The sequence below is a fragment of the Limulus polyphemus genome, unplaced genomic scaffold (assembly GCF_000517525.1).
Source record: "Limulus polyphemus unplaced genomic scaffold, Limulus_polyphemus-2.1.2 Scaffold480, whole genome shotgun sequence".
NCBI lineage: Eukaryota > Metazoa > Arthropoda > Merostomata > Xiphosura > Limulidae > Limulus > Limulus polyphemus.
The window spans coordinates 231318-254409 of NW_013666090.1; the positions used below are offsets into that span (position 1 = coordinate 231318).

Here is a 23092-nt window from a genome sequence, read left to right on the forward strand (position 1 = left end):
ACTACCTCTAATTTTGCTTTGTATTTCTGGCTGGAATTATTATTTTTCCTTCTCTGGAAAACACTGGTTTTCCAGTACTGTTTGAAAACCTTTTCTTAAAAGTTTCAGTTCCTGGGGCTCTTTTAGGTGGGTGCTTACAGTCTCTGGCCATGTGACCTTTCAATCCATAGTTAAAACATTCTAACTGCATTTTTTTAAAACAATTTTTAGCAATATGCCCCAGCTTACTGCAGTTGAAACATTTTGTACCCTTGAGCCTACTTTGATATTTATTCTGCCAGTTTGTTCTATAATTCTTTTTATCTACAGTGTTTGTAGCAGAGTTCTGGGGTCTGTATATCTGCTTTTTGCATGGTTCTTCTGTAGTAGCTACTTCAGTTAAGTCTTATAGAGTTGCATCTGGAGTATTTGCTTCATTTACATTTCTTGCCATTATATTACTGGTCAAACATTGTTCATAGTCTGATTTTAAAGAATCTTGTATCATTAATTCGTTAGATTGTCTATATGTCCTATGCAGTCTGTTACCTAAGTCTTGTAGTTTGTGACCAAATACTTTGATGGGTTAAATTGTGAATTTGTGTTAGAATGGTATTTGGTGTGTCTTACTTGCTGTATTTTTGTGTTAACCTATATGCTAAATACTGAAAGTCATTAGTGTCTCTAAGTTTGCCATAAGCTCAAATGTAGTACTTTGCTTCTCCGTCTGTTTATAATTTCAGGATATCTACTTTTTTTGTGTATCTGTCCTACCTGATATTCTGGCCGCTTCATTAACCGAGTAAAACTTTTCAACATCTTCATTGACTTCACCACAAAATAATAGCATAGCAGCAGCATGCTGTTCTAGTAGAACTAATGGGGCTCTTGTGGCAGCTTATCAGTTCTAGGTTATACACATTCTTCAGTTTTAATTCTCCCAGTAGCTATCGACATATTTACTTCTTTTACTACTTCTTACTTATCTACATATACTAACTCACTTAAATAATATTTCAACTTCTGTTCCTTATTCTTTACAACCTGTCGTTGGTTAACCCAAAATCCTGGTTCACTGTGCCAATTTGTAATGGGGCGATTTGTTGTTGGGTTTGACTGCACACTGGTTACAAATAACTTTATTTTATACCAGGATATTTTGTGTGCAGTCATGGATAAGGCTCACAAGCCATCAACTCAAGGTAATGTACATAAAGAATAAGTAATTCACTCAGAGACTAGGTAGCACAGAAACAAATATTGAATATATCACAGAAGTAAAACATACAATTAGTCCTATTTATTTAATAGTTATACATTTAAGTTTCACTTTTTATATTCAGATATTCTTCTAGAAATTCTTGTAAATCAATAAAGCTTGAGTAGAGATGGTTTCCACCCTCTGTCAGCATGGATATCTTTGGTGAAGGATTTCCTTTGCTGAAAGAAGTCTAAACTCTAATCCTAAACTATTCTGATACTGCTGTCTTGTTCTGGTAAGAACTCTGTGCATGGGCTTTTATGTTTGCCAGACAAGATGTTCTCTAAAGCAAAATCATAACTACAATATGTGAATTTAACTTCTTCAGTTTTCTTGGAATTTGACACGTCCTTCTCTGTATCTCTGGTATGTCTTGAATTCCAGGTCGTTTGATCCCCTGCCTGTGCATGTTTTTCTAGCCTGCACATCTACTCTGTAGAGCTTGAATTTATCATTATGATTTCATTATTTCTTCAACTATAAACTCCATCCAGACATGGTATGTGATATTTTATCTACTATGCCCTAGATGTCATCCACATCCTGTCAACTTGCTGATTTAACAGCATCTGTCCCATACAAAAATGCTGGCCCTTCATATTCAATATTACAGGCTGGAATGTTACTTTCAATTAAATGTGTGCATGATGTTTGAATTTCCTCATAACCTCATTTGATCATCCTGCTTGTTTATTGGTATTGAAAGTTTTTATTACCTTATTTGATTATCTGACATTTGTTAAGTCTTCTATGCCATTTAGTCAATGATAATTTTGTTGACGGGTTGTTCTTCAGACATTTGTAATACCAATACATTTGCTCTTAAGCAATTATTTCAGTACTCAAAAATAACTTGAAAATGCACATGCAAAATGTGTAATGGATGAAATTATAATACATACTATCACACTTTTTCTCATATTACATATGTATTTTAATTTTTTTCTTTAGCTATAAAAGGTTAACACAAGTTTTTAAGTGAATAATAAAAGTTTTATCAAAATAATACTAAACTTATAACTACAATTAACATGTCAATGAATTGTAAAGAACGTATGCTATTTTATCAAAACAATGTATTACAGGTTTTTGTGTAAAATCCTGTTTACTTACATGGTGCATTTTCAGTAGTATCATATTTCTTTATAATTTAATACATATTAAAGAAACAAAGAGTTATTTTGTAAAATTAAGTACATAAAAATTGTACACAATTTTTTTATTATTTTTCTTTCAATTTAGGGAAACATTAGTAGAGTCAGAGAACTTCTTGCAGATGGTGTTAATCCTAATGTCAAGGATAATGCAGGGTGGACTCCATTGGTAAGAATTATTTCTAAGAGTTGAATTTTTACCTGTGTGAGGTTTATGTCAAGTTTTTTTTAGCTGTTCTGTTTAGATGAGAAATGATTTTAGTAGTGGGCTTTAAGTTAATCTGTAGAAACTGTGTTTAGAAAGATATAGGATTTCTTTCCCATATGCTGGATATCCATAAATTGTAGTGAACAAATTATTGTTAATAATTCAGTGTCCAGCTGTAATTTTAAGATATTTATTTGCATAATGGTAATGCCAAACCCTGTATTTCCATTCATATAATACTTGCAGTTGAGAAGTTCAAATGAACAGCCTTTCTCATTTATGAATATATTCTGACCTGCTACTACTCTGTGATTTCAAGTTTTTCATTCTTCTTTAGGACATTCTTTGTGATTAAAACTTTGAAACATATATTGTTCTATTTGGAAAGCAACTTTACACTATTGCTTCACAGAACTACATCTCCATTAAAAATCAAACAGTAACTAGGAAGACTACACAATTTGTGCTCTTACAGCAGTTGCATGCAATTGGATTCTTAGTACTACACTAGTATTTTATTTAGCTAATAAGATTGAAGTTCACTGTATAACAGAAAACATGCATAATGCTTAATAGGTATTACTTTGATAGTGATATTTGTTTGACTACATCCTCAATATTTGATGTGTAGAATTCATAAAAACTGATGTCAAACACAAAAGTAACAAGTATCTACAGTACAGCAAATAGTGGAGAGACAGCCCTCAAAATTAAAACATAAATTCAATGGGAAAACAAATGTTGCCTTGAGTGCATTAATCAAGAGGATCATGTAATGTCCTGTGATATGTACTGAAGATATTTTTCCATTTAAAGACATACCTAATACATGAGTAGGATACAGGGTAGGCATCTTCACCAAAGTAAAAAATGAAAAACTTACATTAGGTTTTTGTATTTATTAAATATGTTTTGTGAAACCATAAAATCAGAGGCAGCTTTCCAACTTAAACCTCAGGTAATAATAGCTTCTTGTTCTGCTCGTATGATATTCAATTTTCCCAGCAAATCAAAATCAAAATAAAACTTTTGTTGTTTAATGCTAGCAATATACACTGAAATAACCCTAACAATTGTATTTTCAAACAATGATATTTATCATTCTTAAAATAACACAACAATGAAGTTATATTTTCTGCTATCTAAAAATAAGTAGCTAAAAATATATCAAACTATTGTAAATTCAGAGTAATAAACTTTACTCTTCTCTCTGATATTAAAACCCACAATAATCCAAAATGCTACTCGCATGGTTATTCAGAGTGCATATTAATTCTAGTTTGGAAGCACATTTTGTTTAGAATAAATGAATGATTTTTATTAGTTAAACCTATAAAGTTTAAAAGCTATTAGCTAGAGAATGATTATTCTTTTTAGTAAATTTTTCATCTATGAAATATCTGGATGCTAGGCTTACAGATTTACAGATTCAAAACTACAAGAAGAACTTTAACAAATTTTAGATTTGTCATGGTTTATTACAGTAATCCGCTACATTCAGTTGTAACTGAAATTTCAGATCAGGTACTATTAGATGATTGTATCATTAAATATTCTAGTTACTTATCAACAGTTTTATTTTCTATAAAATCTTAATCATTAATTTGTTTGCTGGTCAGGAAGATTCCTGACTGGCCCAAAGATCCTCTGATTGATTGTATCATGACATTTTGTGGTGAACTTTTTTTTCATCACTCTTCTTGGTTATTAATGACTCCAACCAGTGCCTGACAATGCTTGCACCAGTTATAAAATGCCCAAGGATCTATAAGATACTGTTCTAGTTGTTTTTTGTGATAATCCTGAACCCTGAGTATTTCTGTCACAGATTCATGCTCATACACAAAAATCTCATAATATGGACACATTAGTGTATGGAAATTATTAAGAGGTAGATGTAAGGTGCATTTATGTTGCATACATAACAAAGTGGTTTGAGCAGTAGCTGGCCTCATGGGTATTATGTGGTTTCATGTCTGTGCAAAGACCATATTCATGCAACTATCAATAAAATGAGAGAATGCTATTGAATTGATTTGCATACTTATGGATAAGCTGTCAAGCAGGTGACCTGTTAATTTGTAACCTCTGATTAGTCCAATCATCATATCTAAACAACTTGCAATCAAAAGAAGCATGACTTTAATTGGATTATCAAACACCTTGTATGTAAGACAGTCAATAATTGACTATGAACTGTTACTTCTTGCACCTTTGAAGATGAATGATTATTTAACTGAAGGATATCCACATGAACTTGTAATTATTACATAAACACTTATTTTACTAGTTTCAAAGTGAATGCTCATTAGAGTATATCACAATGTCACAAACATCAACACACATTGTACAGATCCAAAACTAACAGGGTATTACTGTGATATGAAGGCAAGGCATAATTGTTACAGGGGGGCATCAACATTGCCACTAATTTTGTCATTCCAATAATTTAATTGCTCACCCTCAGATTTTAAAGATTCATCCTCATAATTTGACATTCAAAGCTATTTCACCCCCAATACTGAAGGGTATGGAGAACCTTGCAGTTCTTGGAACCTTAAGATTTTTTGTAGCCACCATGTCCCATCTTTGTCACTTTATACTCTAGCAACTGATGGTAATCAGCAAGTAAAGGTCTTGCAGTAGCAACCATGGTTTTCTTTAGTCACCTGGCAACCGAGAACAGATCCAAGATACAAATACAGCTGTCACTATGTCTTGCAAAAATTCTTGGCACTGGAGAAGGCCTCTCCTACTTCTTTTGGCACTCTCAGTCACAGCTTCCTTCTCAGAGTTCTACATGGTCCTAAAGAACTTTGCAGCACCAAAGTGTCAAATGTAAAAAGAAGCACTTTAAAAATCAACTACAATAAACAAATCATTTGATCTTAGCACCAGAATGTAACTTAATAACTTTATCTGTGGTATTCATGTAGATTGGTGACCAACAGAAGAGCAAGAAATATAAGTACAGCAAGATGGAAATGTTATGTAGATAATAAAATACCTATACATAGCAAAGCAAAACAAGCAAAAACAAGAGTTAAATAAAACAATAAATTTTATTCATACAACAAAGTATTGTTGGGATTTTACCTAATACTGCTAGCTTATAAATTCATCACATAGACATTTGGCTGTTAGGGCAGAGAGAGAGAATGGTTTCTTAAACTTGAACAGGACAAAAACAGGAATCAGTATAATGACTCTACCACACTGTTAAGTCAGATTACATAAATCAGTGACCATTTCTATAGATCTCTAACCTATATTAATATAGGTCCCTATACCACTCTTCAAAATGAATTTGGCTTCACTCCGGGATGTCATGATTTATGGACAATGCCAAACAAATATCATCTTACAAAACAAGTTTTGTGACATGTAATATCTTTTTAAGCTCAAGAATTAGTGCAATATAGAATTATTGTAAATTCAGCTTGTAAGAATGTCATTAACTATGTAAAAGAATCTGCAAGAATTTGTGAGAAATTTACCTGAATATACCGAAATAAAGATATATTCTTTACTAATTATGCAAGGATAAAATTTGAAAATTTTTACAATCATATTTTATGTTTGTTTGTTGTTACCTAATGTTTAGCCTACAGAAATAACATTCTCTTTCTTACTGAATATACTGTACTGACTGCTTTTAAAGTTTAAAAATAAAATAAGTGTGACATGCATTTCATCTCTAAAAGCAATGAAACACAGTAAAAATGATGAATTAATACATTGTAGTAATGAAGGTAACTAGCCTGAGTAATATTGTGAATTGTTAGTTTCTTAAACAGTGATGAGGAAACTTTCCTTAAATACTTTTCAACATACATTAAATATTTCCAGATCAGTTGTCTTTGAAAAGTCTTGAAAAATTGTTGCTAGCAATAATAATAATTGTTTTGGCTTTGTCAAAAAACTCATATGGTAACATATTATATATATTACAGAAAAATTCTGCTATTGCTCCATTTTAAATGTAAATGTGATTTAGAAATATATATATATATATGTTCTAAAAGATTATATTAAATATGTGAAGCAATTACTTTTCTGTGGAGATTACTTTTTTTTGGTCTCTAACCATTCAGAGGCAATTTTTAATAGTGTTTCATTTAATTATTTATTTTCAATATTATACTGGAGTTTTATTTAGACATATTGTTAAATCAAAGTTGTATGATGATTTTAATAAAGATTGTCAAAAAAGCTTTATAGTCCTTTTCTACCTATTATAGTGAGTTTAATGTTCTTTGTCATTATTACTATACAAAAAATTGCTTGGTCAGTTTAAAACATGTATTCAAATAGATTAAACTCTATATCTATAATAGCTGACTGTCACTTTAGGTCTAACTGATCACTGTTGTTTAATATCTTGTGATATTACATTAAGCTCATGGGAACCTTCATCTGTAAGGAATCTTCCTTCATCCAATAACTTTATTTATCTTAGCAACTTACACAAAGCTACAGTCAACACTTGCTGATACTAGATTGTTATTTTATCTTTGACAACATTATTGTGTAGTATTTTTAGTTTTTTCTTATTTAGTTGTATTTTGATGATAGTGACAGCCATTTATAATTTTTTTTTTCCAATTATGCTGTGGCCAAAACTTTCAATTTCTCTTCTAATAATCCTTCAGCATCTGCTTATCTGCTAAGACTTTTGCCTCTTCAAATGGCATTTCTGTTTTTGTTTCTCCATAGGACCCTGTTGAAGTAATTTTTTTTGGAATTGGTTTCTTTTTCTGTAATATTGCTTCACTGTTTTTGTAGCACACACAGCTTTTTGGTCTTTCTGAGGTTGTTGCTGAGAGCTTTTCTCTAGACCTTGAATCTGATTTTTGTACTTTGACAAAAGATTTTCAAGCTAATTTATCTCCACCTTTTCAGGTAAATTTATAGATGGCTTTTATTTTAATTTATTTTGTCCCTCAAGTTTTTGAATTTTATATCTAAGTTTTGGCCTATTTCACCTTTGGATCCATTGTTCATTGGCTATGGGCCTTTTTAGCCTTGGTTCTTCACCAGTTGTCTTCAGTTAATGTCAGAAGCCTTCTACTGTCAGCCCAAGTTTTTTTTTTCTTATTATTCTTCTCACTAGAGGTGTCTATTGTCTCATTCATCTGAAACCTGGCTGTTGTCTGCTCTGATTAACAGTGTAACTTGGTTTTAGTGTATTTGAGATATACCGGCCTAAAATGTTTTTCTGTCTCATATGCAATTCTCTGAATACCATTTACAAGAATAGCAGATTAGCCCCTCTTCAGTTAAAGGTACTAGCCTTATCCTTTTTGTGTGTGTGTGGCTAGACACCTTTTTGAGTCTAGTTTGAATAGTTCTACTACTTCTAACTCTGATTCCCATAGAACTTTTTTACACTCTCTTTATTTCCCTTCTAAATTCTCATGGTGTTTGGAATGTTGTTTTCAAAGAGTTGACAATCTAGACTTCTTACACTATAATCTCTCTATGGTTGTTCCCCTTCCAAGCTCAAAATAGGTGAAGGATAGCTTTATTCTTTTTGTACCTGTGAACTTTGCTTTTTACAAGACATTAGGATTTTTTCTGTTTTATTGTATTGAGTATGTTTCATGTTTTAGTTCCTCCCTCCTATTTTACAGGTTCTGGTATCTTTTCCTTTATCTGAGAATCCTAGAAAGATTTTGGTGAGATCAAGAGGTTTTAGATTTCATTTACATATTTTCTTTGTATCACTAAATTTAAATGAACTACTGATGTCCTTTTAGATGTGAGATAGGACACAGTTGTTTAGTGAATGAGCAGTCTAGAAAAGCACCATCTCAGAGCAACTTGCAGGTTCTTGATGGATCAAAACCACATCTTTGAAAATTTTAGCAAGGAGTAATATGGGTAATGGAAATTAAAATATGTTAGGGTTATCTACTGAGTTGTAGGGTAAGAAACAAAAAAAAGGAAATAGAAAACTAATAGTTTTAGTTTTTAAAAGAACTGCAATCTTGTTTTCAAAATTGATTATTGGGTGACGGAGTTCTACATCTCAGATGCTTTCCTTAAACTTCACTTCATCGACACTTTCTTCATCACTTGTAATTTGTGCACAGGAATTTTGTATACCAGTTTCTTGCACTTTTGATCAACCTGGCAATTACTCAAGTTTTTCTCTGGTTCTGAGTAGCTGCTGGATTGATATGTTAGGTGTAGAATTACACTTTTATAAGAGTGACTAGCTCTTTTTCTAAAAATGGCCAAAAGAAAAGGTTTCTCCATGTTTCTCACATGACTCTTAATAAAGCTATTCATTTGTCATAATGTATGAAGTTTCCCAGATCTCATTCTTATGAATTCATTGTTCATCTTGTGATTTCTATGAATGCAGTATTTGCTTGTGCTCACTGCTGATTTACAGTAGTTTGATCAGCAGTTCTTGTGGTTCTATCTATTCCTCTTATGGCTTAAGAAGCTCAGCATCTTTTGGTGACAGTTGACTTCCTGGAAAATCTAGACCTCCAATTCCCAATAAGCCCCTGAAGAAGAATGGTTCACCTTTCGAAAGTGCTCAGGTTATAGGGTTTTTATTCAGTTCTGTTTATTAAATGATGTATGAGAACAGTTTATGAAAGGTTTTGCTTGTATTCCATGATTAAATGTGGGATAAGCTAGCTATTTGTAGAGTTGCATTTCCTTCCCAAAGTGATATTTTTCTTGGTTATTATTGAAAGCTGTTTAATTATACTATTAGGCTGTCAAGAAATTAATGTTGCTTTTTTTAGATGAAAAAACCCGAATAACTTGTATATCAAAACAAAACATTTATTAAATGAAATAGTTTCCATTCTTATCGATGAGGCTTTTCCATCTTACAATCAGGTTGTTAATGCCATGATTAAAGAAATCTCTTGGTTTTGAAGCAAAAAACATGTTGATGTCCTCTTTAACACCTTCCACATTTGCATACATTTTCCCATTAAGATGGTGTTACATCAATCAAAAAAGATGGTAGTTGGATGGTGCCATATCTGGAGAATATGGTGGGTGGGGGAGAACTTCCCACCCCAACTCCATAATCTTGTATTACATCAAACGTGCCACATGTAGATGTGCATTGTCATGGAGAAGAACACCTTTCCGATTGACAAGTGAAGGACGTTTCTGATGAAGGGCTTGATTTAACCGTTCCAACTATAGATCTCTGCATTGACAGTTTGGTATGGATTGAGGAGTTCAAAATGAATTATTCCTTTGATGTCCCACCAAATTCAAAGCATCACTTTCTGCTGATGGAGTCCAGGTTTTGAGGTCGAAAGTGGTTTTTGTCTAGGACTGAGCCATTGTTTTTGGCATTTAATATTCACATAGAGAATCCATTTTTCATCACCGATGACAACTCTGTCCAAAAATAGTTCATGCGGATTATGTGCCAGAAGAGACGAAGCAACATTCACACGTTGGAAACAATGATCATCAGAGAGTTCGTGAGGCACCCAAACACCTTCTTTGTGGAGTTGTTACCAAATTCCTTAGATGTTTATGTGTTGTTACATGAGAGACATGCAATTTGAGGGCCATTTCACGAGTGTGTTGCTATGGGTTAGATTCAACAAGCGTTTTCTGAGCATCAATATCAATTCCAACATGTTAGCCCCAGCCATCACAGTTTTTAAGACTAAAGTCACCTGAACAAAATTGGCTGAACCATCATTGACACTTACGAACATTCAAAACATTTCCATAAACTTCTTTGATATTCTTTGTGGTTATAGAGGCATTGTTTCCCTTCTTGTATTTAAACAGCATTACTTGCCGAATGTGTATCTCGTTGTGTGCCATCACTATAAGGGATTAGAATATACTAAACTTTACACATTATATAGGCTACACTAACGTGACGTTTAGGCGGTTCGTTTAACTATTATACGTGATGCATGTTCTTTGGGGGGGGTAATGCAAGTGTTCCAAAATGCGACATTAATTTCTTGACAACCTAATATTAATACCCTTTCCATGGCTTGTGGCTTTCTGTCATTATAATTAAATGGTTTTTTTTGCAAGATATAATTGAGGATTTGTGCCATAGGCCATGCTCATAACTGTCTTTTGTAATGGATCTGTGTCCAGCCATCATAAAAAATCTTTAGACTGTCTCACTTCCCTGATTAATCTTATCTTCCAGTGATAGTATGACCACACCAATACATCATTGGGGGCTTTCTTTTTCCCCCTTGCTGTGGATGTTCATCTCTTGACAAATACTTGTGCCACAAGCTGGGGCATAGTTATGGTCAACTACTGAATGTTTGGAATGTTGTTTCATGTAAAATCCACTTCATATACTTAATTTCTAAAATTATGATTTGCTCATTAAGAATTATTTGCTTTTTGTGTCTCTTTTTCTTGGATGGTTTTTTTATGTATTTGTACAGCTCTATCATTTTATTTTGCATAAATAAACAGAAAGGTAATTTTTCCATGGTTCTCTGTTTTTAAACCTTTGTTGTTACTTTTAGTATGAATCCATTCTGTTGATATTTAAGTGTTATGAATTTCCTAGTAGATTGTCTTTCACAGAGGGAGATGGTTCTTCTCACAGAGTTGTCTTTACACCCATTTGTCTTTAAGATCAGATCAGTTGTTACATTATTGATGTCTTTTTGATATCCCTGAATTATAAGCTTTCCTCTCCTTTAGTCCAATGTGTCATTGTATCTGGTCATTAGTTTGTCTTTTATTTTCTTTGGACTGGTTTATTTTTTATCCTGATTATTCTTTCTTCAGATAAATGTAGCTATTAATTGGAAAAGGTCATTTGTTTCCCCATTTTATTTTTTCTTCCTTCTCATGTTTTGTGAATCATTCTGATTCAGGTAGATTGCTATATCTTTTTTGGGTGATTGGTTACTTTTGAGTACATGTGGATTATTTTCCTGGAACTAATGTTTCTGTGTATTTTGTCACACTCATGAATAAGCTGTAGTAGAAGCTTCATACACGAAGTTTATTTAATGGTAATCTGTGAAGAGAATTCCACATTAAATCTCATCAGCTTTGACATGCTGCTGTCTCTAATATCTGTGGCTCATTATTCTCTGAAGGATATTTTATGTTAATAGCTAAATCTATGATGATGATGATTATACATCTTAAATAAGAAGCCTAATTAGGTGAGTTCACTTACCTCCTTAAGTCTTATATCAATTAATCCAATAACTTTGCTTGTTCCACTTCTATCTGTTTATGTATGTGTCCCTTTGTGACTAGATGTGGCTGACTTTGATGAGGACTGCTCACTTGTACTCCATCATCATCTGATTTTAAATGCTGGACATAAATAGACTATTGAACTTCTGGTTCATCATGAAGCAGTTATTAATAGTATTGTTTATTTTGGTCAAGAAACCCATTTGAACCAGTCTGGCCATTTTTTTTATTGGTAATTGCACTAAGCTTTGATCTTCAGTAAGTACTCTTTTTACCAATATAAAAAGGATACTGTTTTCATTTCACTTAAAGGTCCTACTTTCATTTCTGCGTGGGTACTCTATCTAAAATACACAGAGAATAAAGTTAATGTATTTCAATTTAACATTTTTATCATAAATGAATTTTGGTTAGATACCTGTGCACTATTCCATCATCACTACACCTAGTTTGTTTTCCAATAGAATGATAATCTTTGAGGAAGATTGTTGGCTGATAGCATTTAGAGCATGTGCTGACATGAGAAACAAGGTTATTGAAAAAAAATATCTTTTTCTGGTTGGAAATTCCTATTAACAAGTTTCCTGAATGTGACATCATGAGATGATTAACAGGAATGATGGGAGTTTAGATTAGCCCTGAAATTAGCTTGTCAGAAAATCTGTTATACATATATAAATATCTACTTAAAAGTAGTATTAATACAAAAATTTCTTATTATGTTTACCATTGGAGCCTTATGACTGTGGTTATGAATATTTCTCAAATAATTCTGAACATGTAAACTTAGTTCCTGATGTTTTTTAAGATTAGATAGATATGTAATTATTTGTTTTTGCTTTTTCACTTATCATTAATATGAAAAGGTTGTTTCTGACACACACACACACACACACACACACACACACAATATGTATATATATTGCCTGTTGGCTAACTCAGTTTAATCAAATGCAGCACATATTGTAATAGAATATGCTTGAATGTTAGACTTCATCTTACTGAAACTTATTTTTTACAGTTTTTGTTATTACTGGCAGATTGATCTACGTTAGTTATACAATAAAATACCTCATACTTTTAAAGCTGAATATATAACCAAATTCTGTATATTTGCTAAGCTAGTTGGGGTTAAATTGTTATTTTTGCTATCCCCTGTACAGCATATGTTGTATACAAATGTTTTTAAAATAACGTTTCAGAAAGTATTGTTTTAAACACTGTAGTTGTTTTTGCACTAATCCCTTTTATTCAACATTAGCACCTTGTTTTGCTATTTAACAATACCTAGATGACTGGCTTTAGATACAGAGCATGATGCTTGCAATCAAATACCTTGTGGATCTTACTGATCCATCTTTCCACCATTCTAGGAACACAGATTGAATTGTACTAGGTTTATGTATTTTATTTATATACAACATCATGTATGTTATGTTCAGTGTGCAATGGCTATAACCATTTTGGCAGAAAGCAGTAATAATTTGAATATGTAATGTTGATTTGAAGTAGAGTACACATAATTATGAAAAAATGAAACAACCATGAATTCCAAAGAATTGTTCAAAGTTGTTTTATTTGCTCAATGTTTCAGCTTTACGCCTTCATCAGGAGCTTACAATTTCTGTGACTAAAGATTTTCTGGATGTCATGGTCATTTCATTTATTCATAATAATTTGAATAGTGGCAAAGCAATTAAATATGTACTGATATCATGCAAACTTTTAACTAACATGATGTATAACTTTGTTATAGTGGAATTACATTTAGTCCACACATATACTGTATACAAACAAAATGATTCAAGTAGGCATGCTGATATACATGCCTACCATTACACTAAACTTCCATGTTGACTCTAAATACCATAAAATTTCAATTTCTTAAACATATATATCTTACTTGGCATATATATATATATATATAAATTTTCGGATTGCAAATAGCATGCTTTACATTTTCACCATTTTGTGTGTCCAACTCTGATCTCATATATATATTTGTATGCTTGTACAGTACCAAACTTTTGACAGAATGGTTTACAAAAATTAAATTAAAAGAGAATATTTTGATGATATTTTGTATCTAAAAATTTTTCATTTGCAGAAAAGTTGATATCAAAGAAAATTTAAGTAAAATTTATTTTCAGCATGAAGCTTGCAATCATGGACATAAACAGATTGTTGAAGTGCTGCTTGATCATGGGGCATTCATCAATGTTCCAGGATTAGACAATGACACTCCTCTTCATGATTCTGTGAACAATATGCGTTTGGAGATTGTTGAACTACTAGTAACTAGAGGAGCTGACATACATGCCAGGTAAAAAAAGTGATATATATATATATATATATATATGTATTTTTATCCCTATAAATGTAGGTCATGGTATGTTTAGATTATAACTTTTACAATAACTCTGCAAGGACTAGACATTTGAGGAGCTAGTATGTAGGAAAACAAGCGTAGTGATTTGTTTGAGGTGGATTAAAGGAGATAAGGCAATGGTGTTGGAGTCAGAATTAAAATAAATCTTTATTTTTTGGAGAAAAGTGTGAAAGAGTACAGGTGATCATTGAAGTGGATGAAAGAATTGAAGCTTATGTAGCTGTGTGTTAGATTGAGTTTTAAATGGTGTCTATCAATTACTAGTGGATTAACCCTTTAGCTCATTTGGTATAGCACTTGCCTGGGGTGCAAGAGATTATGGGTTCGAACTTGTATACAGGAGATCCTAAAACTGAAATTACCATAAGAAAAACTGGAGCTTAACTATTGGTCATTCCACAATCCTGAGAATGGGCATTATTTATGAAAAGTTAAAGATGAGGTATTTTGAGTTTTTAGAAAGTGCCATACAAAGTGCCAAACAAAAAGAAGGTGACTTTGGTATAAACTGCCTTTTATTTGTTTTCTTCAGATGATTCATCAAAAGTGTGATGTTTTGGGTCTTTCCCCAGTTGCTTTTGAGCCTGCACCTTAACTGATGGCTGAAAGGTGAGAGCGATTATTTAGTTTTCACTTTATCCAAGGACATTGTGGTTCATGCAGGGAAGTTAATTCTCAGTTACGTGAAGGGACAGTTAAGCCTTATACAACATGTTGTCTGAACTTCATGATTTAGCTTACCACTGCCAGGTGGAAACATATTTCAACTCTCAAATAATACTTCTGCTCCTTGAGTTTAGGGGTTCTAAGGCATAGTTTGTAGTTAACCTGAATAAATTAATGTCCCCTAGTGGGACACGGTAAGTCTGTGGACTTACAACTCTAAACTCTAATGTTTTGTTTTACTTATACTTCACTTTGTTGGAACACTCAGGATCACCAACTTCTATAATGACGAGCTGGAACCATTGTTTGCATGCACATTTGTTCAATTGTTGGCATCTACATTTATCCCTGTTGATGTTGGCATCTTGAATTTCATTGTCTCCTACAGGTAGTCATAGTGCCGCCCCTACTTGAGGGTCCCGACATGAGTTTCTCAGTACATTGGTACCCAGAATAGATTCTGTCTCTAACTAAGGGTTTCACAGTTTGGCTAGATTTCCGCCAGTGGCATCGGTGTTTATTGTATACCTTTGGAGTCTGTGGGAGATTGGCTTGGAGAACTTCTGGACATTTGATAACTTTAACCATGGATCCAGGAGCACTGCAGGTCCTTGAGTCAGGATTAGTCATTTAGTTCACATCTTCACCACTATTATCCACCCTACCTGTAGAGTTTCTATCTATTGCAGATACTTGGGGTATTGGTATTTAGTTCTAGGGCTATCAGAGTTTAATTAACCTGGGAGTAGTGAGGGAGTTGTGCTTGTACTTCTGGGGTTTTATTCACATCAGTTGTTGGGCCTAAGAAGACAGGAAATTTGTGTCCAGTCATTAATCTTTCTCATCTATTTCAATGCCTAGATTTTCTAAGGTTCACCAGTTACTCATTCCTCAATATGAGTTGACATTTTTTATTGGATTGTGGATGTCCAAGTTCGTTGTAGGTGGCTCCTGTCTATCCCACCTCTATATGCATTTTTGTGCACAAGAGTCAGGTACCACAGAGTTTTTACCCTCTGACTAGCATCTGCTTCACATGGGTTCTGCCGAGTTGTACAAATTTTTTCTCATTGCCTCCATTCCATAGCACTGTGCACACATCATTCCATAGATGAGTTGTTACTGCTGGTACCATCTCCTCAATTGTCAGAACATCACACCCAGATTGTACTTTCAGAAACAATCAAAACAGGCCTCATTCTCAGAGTTGAGATATCTATTCTTGCTCCACTTCAATATGTCACCCGTATGAGTATTTTGTATTTCCTCATCAAGTTTCTCAGTTGGACTCAGATGACTCCCTGTCCAGCTCCACACTCTGGAACAGGAAGCCCGACTCTTACCTTTCCTTCTCCTACTGCATGGATGGTTCTTTCTCTTCTGGGAATATGTGAGCATCACTTGAATCCCTCATGCCTTTTGAACGAGATCATAAGAGATCCTTTTAATGGTCTTTATGTGACCAAGGGATCATAAGCATTGATTCACTGGATTCCCCAGTTTCCTTAGTCAGGGTCATTCCTTGATCTCAAGGGGGTTGTTAAATTGGGACACTACTAAGGTATAGGTTCCTCTGCCACCACCTCGTCCAGAGTTCCATATCTTCACGAATGCCTCGCTTCAGGGATGGGGTGCATATATAAACAGTCAGGAATTCCAGGGTCTATGCACAGATGACAATGTTTTAGTTCTTCTTGCTCTTCAAAAGACAATGCCTCATAGTCTGGGCTTATTAAGGGGACAATCGTCAGGCTTCACTCTGACAATTCTGTGGTATCTTCTGTTTCTCGAAAACAAGGAGCACTTGGTCCAGTGGTCTTTGTTTTTGAATCTTGGACCTCCTTTCTCTGGACCACTCATATATCATCCCACTAGCTTGCCAAGTTCCATGGGTGTTGACTGTGGTAGCAGATCAATTGTCTCAACCCAAACAGATTCTTCCAACAGAATAGATGCTGCATTGCATGGTTCTGTTGGATTGGCTCTCATTTTGCATCTCTGATTGGGAGTTTGGTCTCTCATTGGAACACCCGGCTACTAGCAAATTGGTCTCCAATACCTCACCTTCATGCTCATGCAGGGGATTACAACTCTAGGCCTTCCCTCCAATTCATGTTACCCAAGGTATGATTTGTTCCAGTTCATTGTCTGGTCCTGTTGATAGCAACAGATTGGTAGTTACATCCTGGTTTCTTCTTGTGCAGTACCTTTGGGAGTGTCCACCTCTCTCACTTCTTTTTCAGCAATCTCTGTGGAGGCAGGTATGATCTGATATGGTACACTCGGCTAACCAGAAGTTCGAGCATCAAGCATAAGAGGTTATGCAGTCTTTTGCACAGCATCGGGGGTTTAATTTCTAGGATCGCCATGTGTCTGTGTCAGTTTTTGCTGCTTTGTCCTGTGATTGTCATTTCTCAATGGAAATGACATGCATAATAGCAATGGTGTATTGAGAGATTTTTACCCACTTCCATCGGAAGTGCCAACCATAACTCGTCTTTGACTTGGCTGTTTGGCAGGGATTTTTTCATCTTTCACAATCACCCTGTATAAGATGGTCTTATCAACCACCATTTATTATTCTTTGAGTCCCCAGTACTCCCGACATTCCTGGAGTCGCTTTGGGTCCTTTGTCCCTAATAACCATTCCAATTACCTAACTGGTATATTAAGGTTACATTACATGCCCCTTTTCAACAATAGTTGGTGACCTGATTCTCATATGCTATGTATCACCTTGACCTGAAGGTTTCTTTTCTGTTGCTGCTGACCTACAGACATTGCCAGTCAGGGTGGTTTGTGCTATTTGTCACAGACCATTTTATCATTCTACCTATGTCCTCAGAACAGTTATTCTTACCCAAGACATTCTCAGACAGAGAAGGGGATAAATCCGTTTCACAATTCATCTTATCCGTATTTCTCACTTTTATGACTGATCAGATTTCAAATGTTGTCATGTTCAGTGAGGATTGAAAGTTTTGTTGCTCATGCTAATGTATTTAGAGATGCAAGATAACGACTTTTTATTCTGGGCTCTCTTTGAAGGTGAGGAATATTCTGGGAATCATGTCTAATCAGACTTTTCACATTTCTATGTCCTTAGCAGCCTGTTTGAATTGCCCACTGGAGGACATTATGCAAAGTGATATGTGGACCTCTCCCACTACCTTCATCTCACATTACTTGCATGATCTGGCAGTATCTTCATCTTAACCATTTTGACTAGATTATACAGAGGGGTGAATATTTTCAGTGCTACCTTTCAGGGTCCCTTACCTTGTTTTCACAGGATCCCACTCTCTGGCGAGTGTTGCCCAAACAGGTGTGCTTTTATCAAACCAATTCTGTACTAGCAACCACTAATTCAATATACTTTACCTAGGTTGTAATAGACTCTGTAGAAATGAGGAGTTCCATAAGACCACCTAGAGGCTGACCGATTGATATTACTGTACTATGCTGGACCATGATTTTGAGCCTGGAGTATTGCCTTTTGTACTTCTTCAGGTTGAGGAGAAGGTTTGTCCACTTCAGTGTTACTTACCTTCTGGTGGCTTGGAATGCATCACTCTATGGCTACAGGTTGGGATCAACTCATATTTATATATATATATTATGGTCCAATTGCCCTAGCCACCAATGTGGGATACAAGGACCGTGGCCTTATAATTCCAACCCCAAGCAGTGGAACCTTAGCTATGTGGTTGGGGCCTGGCCAGTAGTAATGACAAATCATGCAAAATTCCACCCACAATACACATATTAAGTTCTGGGTGAAGAGCATATCTGATCTGGATGCAATGCAGTTTCCCCACTAGGGTGCCAATCTTCTATTGACATACCCATGATCTATTCAGATGCTTTCTGCATGAACAATGCCTTCACTGGCCCCTCCATCCTATCAATGTGGGATTCTAGCTGTAAGTGTGAGGGGAGGTAAATATGTTGTGGAAGTTCATATTTTCTTAAATCGAAAATGCATTTCCAATAATACTTACCTCTTTTCATTCTCCCGCCCTTCCTCCCAGCTAAGAATCGATGTTAGAGACTGGAATTGAGTCAATTTCGAAATAGGGATAACATTATCTGAATGATAATGGCAGGAGATGGCTTGAATGGGTAATGAAGAAAAACTTTAATATAAGTTTAACATAATAGCAAATGTACAACATTTCGACAAGGTTTTGTCATCATCAGGTACAGCTCTTACCATTTGCTCCAGCCATTATTAGTCTCAAAGTGGGTTCCTCGTCATTGAATTATCTGAATGATGTGCTTATATACAGTACCAGGAGAGAGGGCGCATTGACGTAGGTTGAGAGTGTGACAAGACAAATATTTCCAAGGGCAATTAAATGTGGTATAAAAGACTGGAAAAAGCAAGAAAAAATCAGAATCAATGCTTAGATGGCCAAAGGAAGAAAATCTGGCAGTCAAGTAATAGCTGTAAGTGTGAGAGAAGGTAAGTATTATTGGAAATACATTTCCAATTTAAGAGAATGTAAACTTTCTACAGTGGTGTATTTTCGGTAATATCCCTGTGACTTTGGAATCTCATTTGGAGTCAGTGAGAAAACAAACGACCTTTTCTTCTTTGGTGGTTCGTTTTTCTCATTCAGAGCCTAGACAAGCCCCCTGTTACTGTTTCCCAGCCCTTACCTATTTCTACCTCCAAGGGTTCCTCCTGTCATTGTATTATTCAAAGCAGATGGATATGTAGCCAACAGTACTGGTGACTACTTGGAGGGTTCCAATCCAGTGGGGGCTTGATGGACCCACTTTGTTCGCCCTTGGTGACACTTTTCTGTATTTGTTTCCTTGAGTGCTATGTTCCAGGTGCATCCAATCTTGTTGCAGATTGTCTTTCTTGTTCCAACAAAGTTTATCCTACAGAGTGGTCTCTCGATTATCTTTTTTTCCAGTGTCTATGTCTTCAGTGAGGTACTCTTCACCTGGATGTGCTACATCTCATAATACCAAGTTACCCATGTTTTGTTCTGCGGTTTCTCATCTGCTTGCTCTTGCTGTTGATGCATTTAGTCAAGATTAAATCAACAAATACCTGTATGCATATCTTCCCATCCATCATCTTCACAGGATGATTTCGTTTATACACTTCACTCTGTTTCAAGTCCTTCTGATAGCAACTTACTGATCAGCACAAACGTGGTTTCTCTGGCTGCTCCTGCTAAAATCTGCCCCTCCATTACCTTTTCCTCTTACTCCATCCCTTCTATGTCAACCTCAGTCACTGATGTTTCATCTGGCCCTTCATATCCTCTGTCTTCACACCTGGTTTTTATCTAATCCATGGCAAGGAGATCTGGTTTCTCCTTGTGGGTCGCTTCTTTTTTAGCTTGTTCCATTTGCCCTTCCTTTAGTGATGTTTATCAATGCAAATGGAATGTTTTCCACCATTGGTCTTTAGGTCAAGGGTTTTCTTCTGCTCGACCTACTGTTCCTCATCTTAAGGATGTCTTCACTTGGCTGTTTGATCAGGGGTTTTTGTCTCCTTGATCACAGGTTATCAGGCTGCCTTATTCCACACTTTTCATTTTTCCAGATACTGTTAAGTTTTGCCTCTTATCCTTTCCGAATTATTGCATTCTTTCTGGAATCGCCGTCAATCCTGGCATGCAGTCCTTTCAGATTGGGATGTCAATGTGGTTCTTTACTGCCATACTTTGCCTCCGGATTCTCCCCCTTTTTCTTCCAGTGGAATATGGGAGTCTTTACCACTTTTCAGTTCCAAGTCACTGGGGGCGGTGGGCTGTAAAGGCATCTTCCTGAATGTGATATTGATATAAGATACAAATAAAATTAAAACCATTCAGTTGAGAGTAATGCAGTGGTCTTCTGCTGGTGTAGATGATGAGATAGCCTCCAATCTGATGCTCCATCTCTGTACAGGTTTATCCGAGGGTATGTTATAGCTTTGGAGTGAGCTGTCATAATTGCAGTTCACCCCTTCGATTTGAATCCCTCGTCCTACCCCCTACATGAATGCCAGTTCCCAGTGGATGAGTTTTGGATTCAGAGCTGAACTAATCAACATAAGTCCTCACACATGTATTTATATGTCTGTCTGTTCCTCACTTAATTAAATTCTTGTTCCCTCCATCCATGTTGTGGGTCACAGTGGTAAAACTTACAGATTAATATCGTTCTTACTCTTACGCTATCCCTTGATGATTTTCCTATACCGAAGATGTTATAGTGCTGGGGGCATTTCCTGTTGGATGATTTTGAATGGGTTAGTTTTCATTACAGAGACATCGTTATTATGTTGATCATCCAGATGTCAGGTTTCCGGACCAATCAAACAATTTATCACATTGCTATCATGTGTCCTTTTCACATATTGGGGGTACGAGAGTCCCTCCGTTCTGCTGAATTTGAGGTGAAGATGGTATGGTTTTCTTTCTTTCCCCACCAGATAGCTGGGTTTTGGATTGTATTTTACTTGCCGATGGTATGATCCTCATCCTACCCCTGTGTAGATGTTACTTCCTGATGGCTGGGTTTCGGATGCAGTCAACTTGCTGTGTATGGCCCATCATGTTCTAGCCACTCTATACCTAGGAGCACATTCTTTTACTCTCATCCACATTAATGTACTCTATGGGGTTGAGATTCCAGTATATTGTGGCTCAGATCACTATCCAACCATTCTTCTTTCCTTCCATTTTCCTCCCATGTCTGTGACACTTCTTTCCATATTGGATGAAGAGTATACCTGATCTCCTGTGTATCATTCTGTAATGCAAGGATCTACTCTTTTATTACGTTTTTCGAAAGCTTTCTAGGAATGCTTTTTTGTTTTTCCCTCGCACTGGTCCCTCCACATATTCAGTGTGGGATTCTAGCTATTTCTGTGAGTGAAGGTAATGTTCTGTATTGGAAGTTATAAGTTTCCTATACTGAAAATATGTTTCCAGTAGGTACTTACCTTACGTTGGAGCTCAAGGCTCATGGCATACAAAATTTTTGTTTTTATATATAGAAGGCAGCACTGAATGAGAATAGCTATTTCTGTGAGGGGTGGCAAGTACTTATCAGAAATATATTTTCAGTGTAAGAAAATTATAACTTTGGTGAGTTTGTACTGTTTTCAGTTAGCTGCAAGTGAACATCAATAACACTCCTAACAATAAGATTTACTAGAAATGCAGCAGTAATTCCAAAGCAAGCATAATGTGTTTGGTTTTCATCTTAAAACTAAAATATGGATATAATTCAATTTTGTAACAATGTGGTCTGACAAAATAGCACACCACTTTTCTACCAGCCATACAAATATAGTATACACCAAGTTCCTTCTTGTTTTGCAGTATTGGATGAGTTTGTGTTATGGAAGGCTCATTTTTTGTTACTTGTCTTGTAGAGCTTCTGTTGCAATGGCACTTTGGTGAAAATGTGGGACTAATTTACTAAATGCATTATCAATCCTCTCACTACAGCTAGGTCAAAGTGTGTATGTCACGACCTTTTAGAGAGTTGCATTCAAAATGTAATTAAACTACTTTATTGCCATTGTATATGAATAAACTTGGCACCAGTATTTAGTTAACAAATCAAATTTTAATATTGTATAAGTTTTAAGTTCTTGAATTTATAAGGAAATATTTTAAAAAGACTTCATTCTCCCTAAGTATGAGAATTGACATTTGTTCTCTAGGTACTCTTTCTTATCTAATTTATTTACCACCCCTCTCTGAAGTATTGAAGTTAATGTAAATTACTTATAATATAGATATTACTAAGGCAAAGTCTTATTCTTATAACCTTCAATCTTATTTGTTTACAGAGTCATAAGTTATAAAATCAGACCCACTTGCCATGCCTACCTGTTACATCCTCTCTTATAAATTGTCAATAGTTCTCTTTGATGTCTTATACTATATTATTTACTAGATGGGGTGCTCATCCCCTGGACAGAAGTTATATAAATTCATGATTAATGAAAGGTTATCTTAGGACATGACAAGTTGCTTTCCTTATATGTAATTGTAAAAAATGCAAAAATGCCCATAAAAACTACAAAACAAAAAATGTGAAACTGTAAGTTTGCATGTAGCTTCCCATGGACCCAATAAACCTCCATGACAAATTTGGTGAAAATCCATCAACAGGGGGAAAAGTTGTGGTAAAAAATGTGAAAACACTTATATAAACCACAAAATGCAAAACTGAAAATTTGTGCGTATCCCTAATGGACCTAATGAATCTCCAAACCAATTTTG

At 35.1% G+C, this 23092-nt stretch overlaps 1 protein-coding gene across 3 annotated transcripts in view; it reads left to right on the forward strand.

Moving 5' to 3' along the window:
• Positions 1-23092, forward strand: part of LOC106458526 (BRCA1-associated RING domain protein 1-like) — an 82754-nt gene that overhangs the window by 31538 nt on the left and 28124 nt on the right. For all 3 annotated transcript variants that reach the window (XM_022384769.1, XM_022384767.1, XM_022384768.1), the window contains 2 exons: positions 2483-2563; positions 13942-14114. In XM_022384769.1, coding sequence (XP_022240477.1) covers positions 2483-2563; positions 13942-14114 — 254 coding nt within the window. The remainder of the gene's footprint in view (positions 1-2482; positions 2564-13941; positions 14115-23092) is intronic.